This window comes from Gorilla gorilla, chromosome 2, assembly GCF_029281585.2.
Source record: "Gorilla gorilla gorilla isolate KB3781 chromosome 2, NHGRI_mGorGor1-v2.1_pri, whole genome shotgun sequence".
Classification (NCBI taxonomy): domain Eukaryota; kingdom Metazoa; phylum Chordata; class Mammalia; order Primates; family Hominidae; genus Gorilla; species Gorilla gorilla.
In genome coordinates, this window is record NC_086017.1 from 140,307,307 (window position 1) to 140,323,018 (window position 15,712).

The 15,712-nt window shown below is 52.4% G+C and overlaps 2 protein-coding genes across 5 annotated transcripts in view; both read right to left on the reverse strand.

Annotated features, from left to right (window-relative positions):
* RAB43 (RAB43, member RAS oncogene family) overlaps positions 1-5,616 on the reverse strand; it is a 34,223-nt gene extending 28,607 nt beyond the window's left edge. For 2 of the 4 annotated variants that reach the window (XM_019023294.4, XM_055381516.2), the window contains exon 1: positions 5,099-5,616. In XM_019023294.4, coding sequence (XP_018878839.1) covers positions 5,099-5,302 — 204 coding nt within the window. In that variant the 5' untranslated portion in view covers positions 5,303-5,616. The remainder of the gene's footprint in view (positions 1-5,098) is intronic. The other 2 variants (XM_063704142.1, XM_019023295.4) reach the window with 2 other exon arrangements.
* Positions 5,617-12,940: 7,324 nt separating this feature from the next.
* ISY1 (ISY1 splicing factor homolog) overlaps positions 12,941-15,712 on the reverse strand; it is a 32,228-nt gene continuing 29,456 nt past the window's right edge. Inside the window, exons 10-11 of the mRNA XM_004036273.4 lie at positions 14,317-14,403; positions 12,941-13,964 (exon numbers count right to left, since the gene is read on the reverse strand). Of these exons, the coding sequence (XP_004036321.4) occupies positions 13,857-13,964; positions 14,317-14,403 (195 nt within the window). The 3' untranslated portion in view covers positions 12,941-13,856. The remainder of the gene's footprint in view (positions 13,965-14,316; positions 14,404-15,712) is intronic.

Consider the following 15,712-nt stretch of genomic DNA (forward strand, 5'->3'; position numbering starts at 1 on the left):
GGTTTCAGGCATCCACTGGGGGTCTTAGAACATATCCATTGAGGATAAGATTTAACCTGGTGCTGTGCAGTTCTAAAGCTGGCCCTCTTTCCACTATCTCTCCACCAGACATGCTGTCTCAGGATTCTAAGAAACCTCGAGAGGCAAGGTTTATTTTGCAATTAGGATGGCTGTCCCTGGTATCAAGAACAGATTTCTTCAGAAAATCAGCATGACCTAGAACTTCTTTCTTATCTAACAGTCCTTTTGCTATTTCTAATGAAAACTGAAAAAGTCAAACAAACTTTATCCAAATAGGAAAAGAACAGATGAGCAGAACTAGACTCTTGATTGGAAGGATTGTGAATGCAAACTTTAACCAGAAACCATTTCCTCTTATCCCGCCCTGCCCCCTCTTTTTGAAGTGCCAGGAGCAGCTACAAAAACAAATTTGACTCCTAGGGCAAGGGGAAGCTTGAGAGTCAAGGCCAAAGGTCCTGAAATCTGGAGGTCCAGGCCCAAGGGCACAGACTTTACCTCTATGAAGGAGAGATCTGGCAGCATCCCTAGCGAGCAGACAGTGAGCCTGAGAGAGAGCTGAATAGAGGGGTACAGTTCCACAAGGCTGACCTCTGCGCTGGACTTGAGGCCGGTGTGCCTAGTGATCTGCAAAAACGAGTTTACATAACAGGCCTTTGTGTTGTCCCAGATAAGAGTGAGTAGAGGAGCTTCAGAATGTTTTAAGGATTTAGAGCCAGCTGAGATTTCCTGAGGACACTGAGGTGGGGAGGAGGGAGGGGTGGGGGAGGGGCAAATTCAGACCTAATCTGTCTCATCTAGGGAGGAAAACAGTAACTGCAGCAATAATAAAATATATATTTATAAATCCTTGTTTTTAAATAAGAAATGAGTAACACTGATGGCTTCTTCTTAGAGGACACTGGGCGGCTTACGGGACAAACATGGAAGGGAGACTTTTCACTATATACCCTTTGAAGTTTCTAAAATTTTGAAATTTGAACCATGTGAATGGTTTATCTATTCAAAAGTAAGTCATGGAAACTTTAAACTATTTTAAGCATGTTCAAAGTTTTCTGACAACCCTAAGAAAGAGGCAGAGCAAAGACCATTAGTCCCATTTCACAGATGAGGAAGCCTGAGGCTCCAAGGAGAAAAAAAATGAATTGCCCAAGTCTGTGGCAGGGTTGAAGCAAGACTCAGAACTTGAGACTCCTAGTCCAGTGCTCTCTGTCAGAGACTCCACAGTATACAAGATAAGCAGCACTCAGATTCACTTTATAAGTCCAGTTCTCATAGCTACAGCCAAATGCATCCACAAGAACACTGGAAATGATCACCATATACAAAGCCTTACTGACTCGTACAGCAGTGTCTCTGAGCCATTTGGGTATATCTACACGTTTTGGTTAATAATAAACCAAACACCCTAAAACGCTTTAACTGTCAACCCCAATCTTTCTAAAATGCCCCATTCCACATTCTTCTCTCAGTGAATGCAATGGCCACAACTGCATTTTTATTAGATCCATTCACTTTCAGAATCTCACGGTCATCTTTATGAACTCAGAGCAAATCAGAAGGGTGGTCAAGTAAAAATGAAGACTGGGCTTAGGAGCCAGCCAAACCCTTGGTTTTGCCACAGAGTTGTAAGTGATCTTGGCCTCAGCTTTCTCTCTATAAAGGAACCAACTAACAGGCACATATTGGACACCATGTGTTTGACACTGGCCCACTGGATCCCTGTGTCTTCAAGGAGCTTACCTTCTATAGGGGGAGACAGAAAAAAACAGTTAATTTGAAGCTGTGGTAAGTGTTATGACCAGATACAATAGAGTTACAGAATAGAGGACCTGGGAGATCAGGCAAGGCCTCTCTGAAGATGTGGCATTTGCGTTGGGACCTGAATGATGAAGTAGCAGTTACGGGGGGATCTAGGGGCAGAGTATGATGGGCAGGGGAAGAGATGCAAAGGTCCTGAGGCAGGGGTAAGCCCGCCATGTTGAAGGGTTAGTGAAGCTGGAGAGCAGGCAGTGAAGGGTAGAGATGGGCCTCTGTCTGCCTCTCCAACTTTGTCTCCTTCCAGAGGTCCATCTCTTTGGGGAAGGTGTTTGGAGGTTATTCTGGTTGTAATGCGAAGTGGCTACAGAAATAAAGTAATTTGATTAAATCTGTGATTCTCAAATGTTTCGTTTTTTTTAGCAGGAGAATTCTTTAGTCAAATAACAAGAATTTCAACCTACAACTAGATAAAGGTATTGCTCTGACTGGTTGGGAAGCTAGTTAAAGCCCTTCTGACCCTCTCTCTGCCCTCTTGGCCTTTCTCCTTACCTTTCAGTACCTCCAAGCTCAGAGGAGCTAGAAAACCACCAGGTGATCCATCTCTAAGCTTCCTCAAGCTCTAATAAAACCCAGCATCATTGTAAAGAATCACAGGGAAAGCTTTAGGATATAAGACTGGATGCTTGCTGGACAAGCATCTTGGGCTTCCCAACACAGGCCCTGAGAAGGTTTATTTTATTTTATTTTAAATAGATACCACGTCTCACTATGCTGGCCAGGCTCATCTCGAACACTTGACATCAAGCAATCTTCCTGCCTCGGCCTCCCAAAGTGCTGGGATTACAGGCATGAGCCACTGCACCCGGCCCCTGGAAAGGTTTTACACTGAATCCCTGATGTGCACTTGCTTTCCACAGAAAAAACAACAATAAGCTCTGGTTCATCAAGGCTTTAGGTTAAAATCACACTGCTGAAACTACAGAGACAAAAAACAGATCGGGGATTGCCACAGGATGAGGTGAAAGGAACTGACTACAGAAGAACAAAAGAACTTTCTGGGTTGGTGGAAAAATTCTCCATCTTGATAGCGATGTGGCTGCTTGTCTGTGTAAGTTTGTGAAGTTCATAGACCTGTAACACCTCAAGTGGTGAAGGTTTACCGTGTGTAAATTAGACCTCAAAAAACTTGACTTAAAATCACATTGCCAAAAGACTACTCAGAGGCACTTTACAGATGGAGGAGGGAGAATGGCTTGCTCCTGCTGCGGCAGCGGACCCCAGGAAGCCTGACTCGAAGGACAGTGTTCCCTCAAGTTCACGGCTGCCCAGCTTTAATTTGGAGCCTCTGCAGTGAGTTAGACTTCAGGTTTTCCTGCCAGCAAAATGAGGTGGTAAACAATTGCCAGAGGCTTCCCCACCACAGACAACGGGATTCTGAAAAGCTGTCCACTATGGGGGAGAAATCTGCTTTGGAGTCAGAAAAACTGGGAAAAATATTCCCACCTCTATCACTTCTTAGCTGTGTGCCCAGGCTCCATCCTGTGTGAGCGGGGGTAAGAATTCCCTCCAGTCAGCAGAGAATGCACCTGTAACCCAGCTGATTCCCAACAGCCTCTCAAGGTCAGCGGCTATAACTTGGAGAGGTGTTTACCACAGCTACACAGCTCTTCTGCTCCCTGGGCTCCGGGCTGCTTCCTAGGAAGGACAATCTGGAGGCAACCATAAGGAAAGAAAATAACGAACTGCCTGGCCCTGCATTGCATAACCCGTGCGCAGAAAACCCGGAGCTCTGCTGGGACACAGTCTGTTATCTCAACAGGTAAACAGGAACCCTGCCCCCTCCCTGACCACCGTCAGCACTGGGCCACCACAGACACTCCAGACACAGACCGATAGCTCATGAGGAGGACACCACTGCTCTTTAGCCTGTATTTTCACACTCCCCTTTCCCTGCAGCTGCTGGCATCATCACTGGGCACACTCATTAACGGACACTCCACCCACTCCAGCCCTTCCCTGGCTACCTGCTCCAAAAGGGTGGTCCCGAGTGACTCAAAGCTGCCTTCTGCACCTTGCTCTTTTCCATCCACGGAGACCAAAACACAGACCCCCAGAAGACGATTAAAATATAATAATAATAAAACCCCTCAGGCAGGAGTTTCCGCTTCCCCGTCACATCTACTGAGAGGCACTGTGGACACATAAAGACTGTTGACTTACTTTTTTCTCCAACTTGGGGCAGGAGGGAGGCAACACCCAGAAATTATCCCAATTTTATAGAAACAAAGACAAAGAGCTACATATCCTAGCCAAAGGCAACAAGGAGCAGGCCTAGAGCCACCCGGAGAGGCAGAGCCCAGCAGCAGCAAGGCTCCAGTGACTCCCATCTCCCTGGCAGAGACCGTCCCAGCCCTGTGCCCTGAGGGTGTCCTGAAGATCATGGGGGCTCGAAACCATGAAAGCAAGCAAAGATTTCTGTACAGTGCGGTTCAGAAAAGTTACTGAGTGCCTTCAGCCCAGGGTCTCCTAGTTGATTAGGGAGTACTAACACCTAGGTTAAGAAACTCTGGTTTCATTCATCACAAATATTTATCAAACCATTGCCAGGACATTGTGGCAACCACATCCTGCTGTTTTTATTCGGATCCATTGCCAAAGCTTGGTTCTCTCCCCCACCTTCCGGTATCTGTGCAGTTTTCAGTTTCTATCAAACTCCAGCTGGGGGAGGGAACCGGGGCTGGCCCTAGTCGAGTAAAGTTCCACCACCAGGTCCACAAAGAGACTGCAGGGAGGCGTGGCCAGGCCGGAAATTCTGACAAAAAGTTTTGGCCCTCCGGTCCTAAAAGCAACTACTTCCTGATCGCTCCTAGTCCTGGGGTGGGGATGCAGTTCTCTGGCTGAGTGCCCCGCCGGTGGGCTGAGCTGGGGGCTGCCATCGCGGTGGATGGAGGTGGGGGGTCTGATCTCCGTACTCCAAGGCGCTCCGCTAGCACCTGGAACAGAGGAGTCTAACCCCCTGCCTTCCAATGGCTAAAGTTATTTTGGAGCACAGTCCCCTCCTAGGGTGTGAGCTCCGGAGGGCAGGGCCGCCTCCTCCACACTCCCTCGCCCCTCCCCGCAACCCATGGCCGGCGCTTTGAGGACTTGAACCCGGCCCAGACTCCGGGGCCCAGGCCTGCTCCGACCCGACGAAGGAAAAAGGGGAAGCCAAAGGAAACTTCAGACGGACGCGGGGTGCGCTCGCCGCGGCCAGGGGCTCCGCTGCCCCCGCCCCACCCTCCGAGGGAGCGCCTTCCAGGGGCCCTGGCCGGCCTCCCACCTTGACCCGCTTGCCCTGGATCTCCAGCGTCTTCATGGTGAAGTCGACGCCGATGGTGCTTCCCTGGCGCTCCGAGAAGGCGCCGGTCTTGAAGCGCTGCACCACGCACGTCTTGCCCACGCTTGCGTCGCCCACCAGCACCAGCTTGAACAGGAAATCGTACTGCTCGTCCGGGTCCCCCGGGCCTGGGCCCGGCCCTGCCATGGCCTAGAGGAAGCCGAAGGGCCGGCGCTCTGGACGCTGGGACCAGCCTGAGCTCACGCAAACCGCGGGCCGAGCTCCGCCCGCTCCAGCCCACGGGCCGCCTGGCTACGTGGAGCCGCCGCAACACCTGAACCCCCAGCACTGCCGACCGCCTGCCTCGGCCTCGGCCCCGCCCCACCCCGGCTGGGTCCCGCCCCGGCCCGGCTCGGCCCCGCCCGGACCCGGAGCCCCGCGGGTTCGGCTCCGCCCCGGACCCGCCAAGCCGGGCCCTCCGCAAAGCTCCGGCCGGTCCTCAGCTCCGTGCCACACCAGTCCGGCCTGTAGGCCCGCCCCCGACTCCGCCCGCCCCCGACTCCGCCCCACCTGGGCTCCGCCCTCAGGCTGGCACCCACTCCGCCCCCAGCCCAACCCTCGGGCCCACCTCAGCCCGATCCCGGTTCCGCCTACGTCCCCGCCCCCGACTCCGCCCTCAGCTCCGACCTCGACTCCGCCCACAGGACCACCTCAGCCCGCCCCGACTCCGCCCTCAGCCCGAACTCCACTCCGTCCCCAGCTCCGACCTCGACTCTGCCTTCAGGCCCACCTCAGCCCGCCCCGACTCCGCCTTCAGCCCGACCTCGACTCCGCCCTCAGGCCCACCTCAGCACACCGCCCGGACTCCGCCCACAGGCCCACCTCAGCCCGCCCCGACTCCGCCCTCAGGCTCACCTCAGCTCTGACTCCGCCCGACCCGACTCCGCCCTCAGCCCCGCCCCCAGCCCGACCCCGCCCTCAGCACCTCGGCCCCTCCTCCATCAACACTCCGGCGCGCCCACACCGCGGATCCGTCTGGCCCCCAAACCACTGCCCACCCCGACCCTTCATCAGCTGGGACCCCCAGGTGCTGTCCCGCGCCTCCTGCTCGCCCCCCACCCAGGCCTGGTCCGCCTGCCCGGGATCCCCTATCTGCTGCCTCCCAGACCGCCGGTCAGGGACAGGCGGAGACCATGGCGGGAGCTCCGGGCCTGCAGGCCTAGACTAAGAATGACCCCCTCCGGAATGGATCACGGGGGAAGGGGACGACCACAGCAGTGTCACCTGAGTGCCCACTCTGACGGGCGGGCAGTGCAGTCTCCGAGAGTGGTAGAGTGGTGGGGGTCGCTCTTCCCAGGGGCGGAAGGGAAGGGAGGGAGCAGGCTGCAGAAGGCCAGAATCCAGGCTGGCTACAAAACTGCGGAGGAGGCCAAAATCCTTGTGAGGAGAGGACCCAGGGCCCCATTTGATGGGAAGCTAGGCCAGAAGGAGGAGCTGGGAGCTCTTGTCTCCCAAAGGCAGCCTAGCAGTGGTTGAAGCAGCTGCTAAACGGCTGGATGACCCAGCTCAGAGCAGCTACAGATCCATTTGGAAAACTGACCCAGCCAAAAAGCACCAGTCTAGGAAGAGGAACAGAAAAACTTGAAGGGATTTCTGAGGAAGGGCAGACCAACTCCTGAGTTGGCCCAGTGAACCAGGGCGCCTCAGAGAAAGGAGACCCAAACATCTGTAAGAAGCTTATACTAGATCCAACAGGACTGGGCTTCCCACCTCCGAAGATGGGAAGGAATTGACAGCACCCCTTATCCCTCCAGACAGCTCCCTTGTGGCACTCCAATTCCAGGTATTCAACATATTTAATGAATGCCTACTACAGGCGGGCACTGTCCTGGGGCCTTGTAATGCACCTGTGGACAAAGCAGACAAAAATCCAGGAGAAAAGGGGAAAGTCTTCAAGCTGAAGGAGACTTCGCAGAGAGCAAGTCCCCCAGTGCCACTATGAGGATCCCAGCCAACCTTTCAGGTCAAGATAGAAAGGGACTGAATGAGCAGTCTGCAAAGGCAGACCCCGTGGAGAAGGCAGAAGAGTTGTTTCTTCTGAAAGTTTGAACTCCACTCCCATGGGAAATACCCAACAGAATCAGACAGGAAACCCCAAAGTGCCACTGAAAAGCAATTGAGAGCCCCACTTTGGTACACCTGATGGGAGCGGAGAGTTAGAGTGGCAGGAAATAACCTCCACTCCAGGGTAGAAGTAGACAGGAGATGGGATGGAAGGTTTCTGCATGCTGGGACTAGCTCAGGTCAAAGTCCAGAACTCCAGAAAACAAGGCCTGCCCCCAGCTCAGAGCAGCTACCACAGCACAAAATGGTGTGGAATCCAGGAGCCAGGATGAAGCGTAGGGGTAGACGGTGGTTGGATAGCTAACTGGCCTTTCCACTGCTCTAGCCTGGAACTGGTTGGGCTGGGGCAGGGGACATGTTGGTTTGAGTATAGATTTTGTCAGAAAACCCAGGCACCACTCCCTTGCCTTTGTGGGGTGATTCTAAAATTGGACTGTGGTAAGGATTGCACAACTCAAGTTTATTAAAATCATTAAAATGTAAACTTACAACCTGTGGGTTTTATGGTATGTAAATTATACCTCAGTAAAGGTGTCTAATATCTGCATTTCCTCTTTTGGTGGTAAATTCCTGAGTAGCACAGTGGCATTTTATTTGAAATGGAATCATGCTAATTTGAAATGCAGCAATTAAAAAATATTTATGTTTCATTTAATACACCAAATTTGAAAAAATGTATATTGCACTTTTTTTTTTTTTTTTTTTTGAGACAGAGTCTCGCTCTGTCACCCAGGCTGGAGTACAGTGGCGCGATCTGGGCTCACTGCAAGCTCCGCCTCCCGGATTCACGCCATTCTCCCGCCTCAGCCTCCCGAGTAGCTGGGACTACAGGCACCCGCCACCATGCCCAGCTAATTTTTTGTATTTTTAGTAGAGACGGGGTTTCACCGTGTTAGCCAGGATGGTCTCGATCTCCTGACCTCGTGATCCGCCCACCTCGGCCTCCCAAAGTGCTGAGATTACAGTCGTGAACCACCGCACCCGGCCTATATTGCAAATTTTTTAAAATAGGTCAAGAATTTAGTCGCCGGGCACGGTGGCTCACGCCTGTAATCCCAGCACTTTGGGAGGCTAAGATGGGCGGATCACGAGGTCAGTAGATCGTGACCACCCTGGCTAACGTGGTGAAACTCCGTCTCTACTAAAAATACAAAAAATTAGCCGGGTGTGTTGGCCAGCGCCTGTAGTCCCAGCTACTCAGAGGCTGAGGCAGGAGAATGGCGTGAACCCAGGAGGTGGAGCTTGCAGTGAGCCAAGATGACGCCACTGCAGTCCAGCCTGGGCAACAGAGCGAGACTCCGTCTCAAAAAAAAAAAAGAAAAAAAAAAATTGGTCAAGAATTTAACTTTTTTTTTGAGACAGTTTCACTCTTGTTGCCCAGGATGGAGTGCAATGACCTGATCTTGGCTCACTGCAACCTCAAGCAATTCTCCTGCCTCAGCCTCCCCAGTAACTGGGATTACAGGCGTGTGCCACCACACCCAACTAATTTTTGTATTTTTAGTAGAGACAGGGTTTCGCTGTGTTGGCCAGGCTGGTCTTGAACTCCTGACCTCAGGTGACCCGCCCACCTCGGCCTCCCAAAGTGCTGGGATTACAGGCATGAGCCACCATGCCCGGCCAAGAAACATATTTTATTTTATTTTATTTTATTTTTGAGACAGAGTCTCACTCTGTTGCCCAGGCTGGAGTGCAGTGGCGCGATCTCTGCACACTGCAACCTCCGCCTCCCGGGTTCACACCATTCTCCTGCCTCAGCCTCCCGAGTAGCTGGGACTACAGGCGCCAGCCACCATGCCTGGCTAATTTTTTATATTTTTAGTAGAGACGGGGTTTCACTGTGTTAGCTAGGATGGTCTCGATCTTCTGACTTTGTGATCCGCCCACCTCAGCCTCCCAAACTGCTGGGATTACAGGCATGAGCCACCGCACCCGGCCAAGAATTTAACATTCTTAAAGCTAGTGCTGGGTGAGCTGAATGCATTTTAACTGTTTGTGTCATTGCCATGCAGTGGCACCATCTCAGATGATAAAGAGGGTATCCCATAATGGCAATGTTCCCTGGATCAGACCTCCTCCAAGTGGCTAAAGGGACATTCGTACCTGGTTTTCTCCTTCCTTCTTTCTCCTTTCATCTTTTTCTTTCTACACTTGCCATTATTAAAATATAAACCTACAACACTATCAGACAAGTTTTCTTTTTTGGGGGGGGGAAGGGGTGTGGGGGAGACAGCGTCTTCCTCTGTTGCCCAGGCTGGAGTGCAGCGGTACAATCACGGCTCACTGCCACCTCAAATCTCCAGGGCTCAAGCCATACTCCCAACTCAGCCTCTTGTACTCGACCACAGGCCTGGGACCACAGACGTGCGTTACTACATCCAGCTAATTTTTTAATTTTTTGTAGAGGTCTTATTATGTTGCCCAGGCTGGTCTTGAACTCCTGGGCTCAAGCAAATGATACTCCTGCCTTGGCCTCCCAAAGTGCTGGGATTACAGGTGTGCGCCACCACGCTCGGCCCCAAATTTTCTTTATATGGTGATGCCAAGGCTAGTGCTGAAAATGTGCCCCCAAGTGAAAAAACACCATGAAGGACAGATGCCAACCACAATACCCTGTGTCTTTCATACAGAGGGGTGCTTGCTACAAAATATTACAAAATTAAAAGTAGGATTGTGAGGTTCCGTGTTGTAATGGTGAGCACTCTGGACTCTGAAAATTAAAAGTAGGAATAAAGCAGAATCGGCTACAGCAGTCATAAACTTCAGTGCTCTGGCTGGTGCTGACTGCTGGCTGGAAAGGCTCCTCCATAAACAGCCCTCTGCACTCACCTGGTGACCAGAGAAAACGCAGGCACCCACTCTCTCCTCCCAGAATCCCAAAATGTCATAAACACGGGCAAATGAGCACCTCCACTCTCGCTGCTTCTGTTGATGGCACTGGTCTCACACTTGAGGATCTGACTCAAAATATAGGGGTCAGCACCTCAGCACCCCAACTCACACCTCTACTGCTAGCCCCCGACCAGACCCAGCCATCCCCTAGAGGATCAGATTGGCTTCCTCCCTGGTCTGTTTCTAGTGCCCCCAGCACAACCCCTACCCTCACCCCATCTGCTGCTAGAAGGGACCTTACAGAGGTATCCTCTGCTCAAGCAAGTTCAGTGCCAAGTCCCAGACCCTCAGGAACACGCACACATTTAAGGTTCCTCTTCTCCCAACATCATCTCCCCTCAGCCCCTCACCTGACTTCCCAGCCCCTCAAACACACCAGTTTTTTACAGACTTCTACCCTGGCCCAGCTAGAGAACTGTGAACAACTCTGCCCTCTCCACGGCTCATTTTGTGGGAAAGGGAACCCCGGCTCAGGAACTGCACGACCTGCTAAAAGCCCCAGGAGTCGCGGCAGAGAAGCAGGACTCAGAGTGCCAGGCCAGCCCTCCACGGACACTGCCTTCTGCATCCTTTCTGGTGGAGCAGGCGGGCAGCAAGTGAGATGCCAGAAGGAGCTGGGTGCCGCTGCCCGTCCCCCTGGATCCCTCTGCTTGCTAGTCAGCTGGGTGCTGGGCCAGGCCTGATGTCCATTCAGGCGGGTTCCTGCTTTCAGTGCTGCGCAGTGAGCAGGGTGAGGAGCCCCAGCTCGGGTCCAGATCCTGCCAGCGTTTCAGGGAATGGGGTGTGCATGCGCAGGACTGCAGAGCAAGTGCAGGGCAAGAGGAGAAAGGTTTTCATTTCTTCCTTGTTTATAAATTGCCCAAGGGCAGGTGGGGTCAGCCAGTTGGGGATGCAGCGGGAGGAGGTCCAGGAGGCCTGGGTGGGGATGCTGTGACCAGTCTTAAAGCAAAACAGGAGGGAGGTGGTGTGTTTTAGACACTGGAGGACAGGCAGTGTGAGGGAAGAAGGAAGTTGATGGAAACATGACTATGAAAAAGTAGCTTTTCGGGAAACCACAGGCAGAGCCAAAACTAAAATAAACCATTCAGTAGATTTTATTAACCAAACAAAGCCTCCTGAGATTGGTTCTGTCACCTCGGAGCCACAAGCTGGGAAAAGATAACCACACCCACCCAGCCAGCTTCCCCCACCCCCAGCTGTTTCCAGGCCTGGGACTGGAGCCCTGCTGAGACCTTGTCCCACATCTAGGACCCTCTAGGGCCTTTGGGCACAGACAAGTAGCAAGGGCCTCTGCCAGGAACACCTAGAGGATGTCCAGCTGGGTGCTTCTCCACTCTCAGTCTGTTTGCTCAAATGTGGAATCCTAATCCCTGGCCAGTTTGCATCCCGGGGATCCCTGAAGAGATCCCAAGAGGGGAGTGCTTTGTGCACTGAAGGCGTGGAACAGGGCACTGGAGGAGAAAGGCCCAGAGCCCTGGCTCTCAAGACAGGTCTGGCTCCAAGCACCTACCATCCTTCCCAGGGAGAAGGAAGGCCTGATGTCTGGATTCCCCATTCTCTTCTGAATGCCAGGAAGCACCAGAGTGCGCGTGTGCCCCTTGGAAGACAAACCCACAACCAGGCCTTTCTGAGCCCGGCCATCCGCACGCTCCCCAGAGGCTCAGACCTGGGTCAGTCTGTCCCTAGGGCCCTCTGAGGCCTCTGCCCAAACCACAGGACTGCCCAGACCCCAGAGCAAACTGAGACAGCACAGGTCCACTCCTTGACTTCAAAGTATGGAAGGTGAGGCTGGGCCCAGAGGGTCTTGCTCAAAGCCCCCACAATATTCACTCCTGAGTCCCCACCTGCAGGCCCAAGCCGGGTGCTGGGTCCCAGAGGCGAGTCTGCCTTGCTGCCTCCAAGGGCTCCCAAAGCTTCAACCTGGACATCTCTCCTCCCTGCACACATTTGCCTCCGGGCTTGACTGAGGGCTGGGATTGGCCAGCCCAGCCCTCAGGGAAGCCAGGAGGCAGGGGGGCCCCTTCCCCATCCTCACCTATACCCTGGCTACTCCCATCCCCACCAAGCCCACCTACCTCCTGCCAGGGCCTCTGCCCCAGCCTCCTCCTGACCTGGTCCTGCCTGGGCCTCTCCTTGTGGCCACACGGAGCGTCCTCAAGCAAGTCCCTTAGCCACTAGCTCCCGACTCCCTCACTCAGACCTTTTCCACAGTCCTTGTGGCCCTCGGGCTCCTTAGAGAGGGCCCAGCACTGGCCACTCTCCCGACTTGGCCACACACGGCTCTGCCACCCCCAGTCTAAGCTGCTCCCCGCAGACCAACCATCCCAGGCCTCCCGCTGTGTGATGGGCTTCTCCAAGCCAAGAGTTCCTCCTATTCCCAAACAGCCTGAGCTGGAGCCCCAGGCCCCAGGAACAGCCATCTGGCCCTGACCCTGAGTTCCCAGACACTCCCATGACCCTGCAGAGGGCAGGAGGCCAGGCACCATCTTGCCCAGGGGCTACAGCCGCTGACCATGGTTCCCCACTGGAGAGCTAAGCCCCAGTTCAGAGGAAGCTCTGGACTCAGCTCATGTCCACTGTGTGCTTTCAGCAGGCCACAGTGCGGCCCACTGCAAGGAGCCCTGTCTACAGCTGTGGCCACGGACGCCATGGTGGGTCGGCTCACTCCCACCTAGACTCCTGGGATCTGGTCCTGTCTTTGCCACACTTGGGGCTGGGGCTTCAGGGACTCCCCTGCAGGAAGGCAGTGCCCCTCAGTGACTGGTCACATCCTAATGCCCCTGTCACCTCAGAGCTGTCGGCCCAGGGAACAAGCTGAAGACATGGAGGTTTCCCTTTCTTATAAAAATCTTTAATAAAAATAGGTTTCTGCAGAACAGGTTATAAAACAGGAATAGCAAACTCAAATTCCTGCCACCCAGGCAGGAGCGAGTGGAGCAGGTGGAGGGGGGCTAACAGAGAGCCCAGAGCAGCGACCAACACAGAGGGACCTGGTCATTGACTTGTGGGTTGCGTGCTCAGGGCTGACATACCATCTTTTTTTTTTTTTTTTTTTTTTGGGACAGAGTCTCACTCTGTCACCAGGCTGGAGTGCAATGGCACGATCTTGGCTCACTTCAATCTCCACCTCTCGAGTTCAAGTGATTCTCCTGCCTCAGCCTCCCAAGCAGCTGGGACTACAGGTGCATGCCACTACGCCCAGCTAATTTTTTTGTATTTTTAGTAGACATGGGGTTTCACCATGTTGGCCAGGATGGTCTCCATCTCTTGACCTCATGACCCGCCCGCCTCGGCCTCCCAAAGTGCTGGGGTTACAGGCGTGAGCCACTGCGCCTGGCCACATCATCTCATTTTTCAAGAGATGTGTCTTTTAGAAAATTTGCATTTTTTAAAATTATACTTTGGTCTGCAAAAAATTGCATTTTTAAATGTTTGCCACTAATTGATTCTTCTCCCCTCAAAATCGCAGTACAAGTCAAAATAAGACACAGGCAGCCAGTTCGCAACCTGTTGTATACACTACACAATAAAAATAAATGGATCCACACAGTAGCAAAATATGTGTACAAAACCTACCAGGAAGACCAGGGACAGACCCCTACCCTCCGGTCAACATAAGACAAGGAGAGGGAAGGAAGGCTGAGAATGGGGCAGGAGCCCTTGCAGCACCAGCCTGTGTCTGCAGCCCTGGGTCCTGAGGTACCACTGGGGGATGGAAGAACTCCAAGGAGAGCCCAGCTGGGTCCTAATACCCCAGGAGCCTTCTGGCTTCTTCACTTTGGGCCTGCAGGGTCTCGCTTGCATACTTCTGGAGGAGTTCCATTTTCTTCCTTCGCACCAGTGCCTCCTCAATCTGTGGAAATTAAGAGTGCAGGGCTCACTCCTCAGCAAAGCCCCTCAACCCCTGCCAGACCCAGCCAGGAGGAAGTCCCCGCGGGAGAAGTCCATCAAGGAGTCTGATTTAAATACGCAGAATAGTCTCCAAGAGTCCTAACTCCCTCCCATTGGAACAACAGAATGGCCTAGAGCAGAGGGTCCTGCCCTTTTTGGACCCCACACCCTGAACACAATGACAGGTGTCATGTGGTCAGGACCCTGAGCTGCCCTGATGGGTAGGAAGGACAACGAAAACCCACTACAGTGCTCTGTGCAGTCTGCTTTAGAGAAGCCCCCGGCGCCCAGGCAGCTCTTAGCTGTGGTCCTACCTCTTGCTGCGAGGGAACAGGGACGTGAGCAATGAACTTCTGCTGGCTGTCGTCCCCTCCTTTCTCCTGGCTGCCTTCCTCATCCGACTACAAACAGAACAAGCGAAAGTCCATCAGTAGGCGCCCAGCTAGATAAATGCTGGCAACTCTATAAAACACACTACTCTGCAACTATTTAAAAGAAAAAAAAACTAAGAAAGTTCTATACTTATAGAAAGACACTTGACCCACAAGATTAAGTAAAAAAAGCCATAGAACACGGTGTATATAATGCTACCTTTTGTCTAAGGAGGAAATAAGAATAGAAATTACTGACGGCAGTGAGACCAAGGTAGATGAGAGACAGGGTGAGGAAAGAGAATCTTTGTGGAATATCTTTATATACTTTTTCACTTTTGAACCTTGTGAATGTATCACTATTTTAAAAAATTTAAATGTAAAAGAATGTACCATGCATAGAAAAATAATCAACTCAGAGGTTGCCTATGAGTCAATACAAATTTCTAATAACAAAGAAAACACCACGGACTTGGAAAGAGAGAAGGGGTCTTGTGGCGAGTCGGGAGTCCACTGTTTGCTGGGCTCTGCCAGACACCGTGCACAACCCATTCCCTGACTGGCTCCCAGTGGGGATGGCTTCAAAAGCCTCTTGAGGAACCTCTCATCCACTGCTGGCACTTGGAGAAACTGGTTGTATCTAACACTAAACACATACCTACCCTGATCTGGTGGTTCCACTCCTCAGCATGTACTCAAGAGAAACACTGCACGGGAACAAGAAAATTCCCAGCAACCCTATCTGCCAAAACCCCAAGCTGGACACAACACAAATACCCACAAACATTAGACACAAAAGAGTACACACGACTCACATATGTAAAGTTCAGACACAAGTGAAATATATGGGTCACGAGAGGTCAGGAGGGTGACCCCTGAGGCAGTAGTGAGCTTCTGGCGCTGTGGTCCTGTTCTGTTTCTTCACTGGTATTTGCTATGTGTGTGTGTGTGTTCACCCTGTGAAAATCCAGTGACCTACACATTTAGCAGGTGTGTACTTTTCTGTATATGGAACAACACTCAGCAGTGAAAAGGAATGAACTATTGAACTCAACAACCAGAGGGATGGCAAGGGCATCATGTTGAGTGTCAAGGCCATCGTGAAAGGTGACTCCACAGCATGATCCCATTTATAAAACATTCTGAAATGACAAAATCAGAGATGGAGAACAGGTTAGGGTTCAGCTAGGAGAAGAGATGGTGAGGACAGGGAGGTGTGTACTGTGAAGGGGTGGCACCAGGGATCTTTGTAGTAAAGGGACAGTTTCCAGGCTGGAGTGCAGTGGTGCAATCACAGCTCACTGTAATCTGAACCCCCTGAGCTCAAGCAATTCTCACA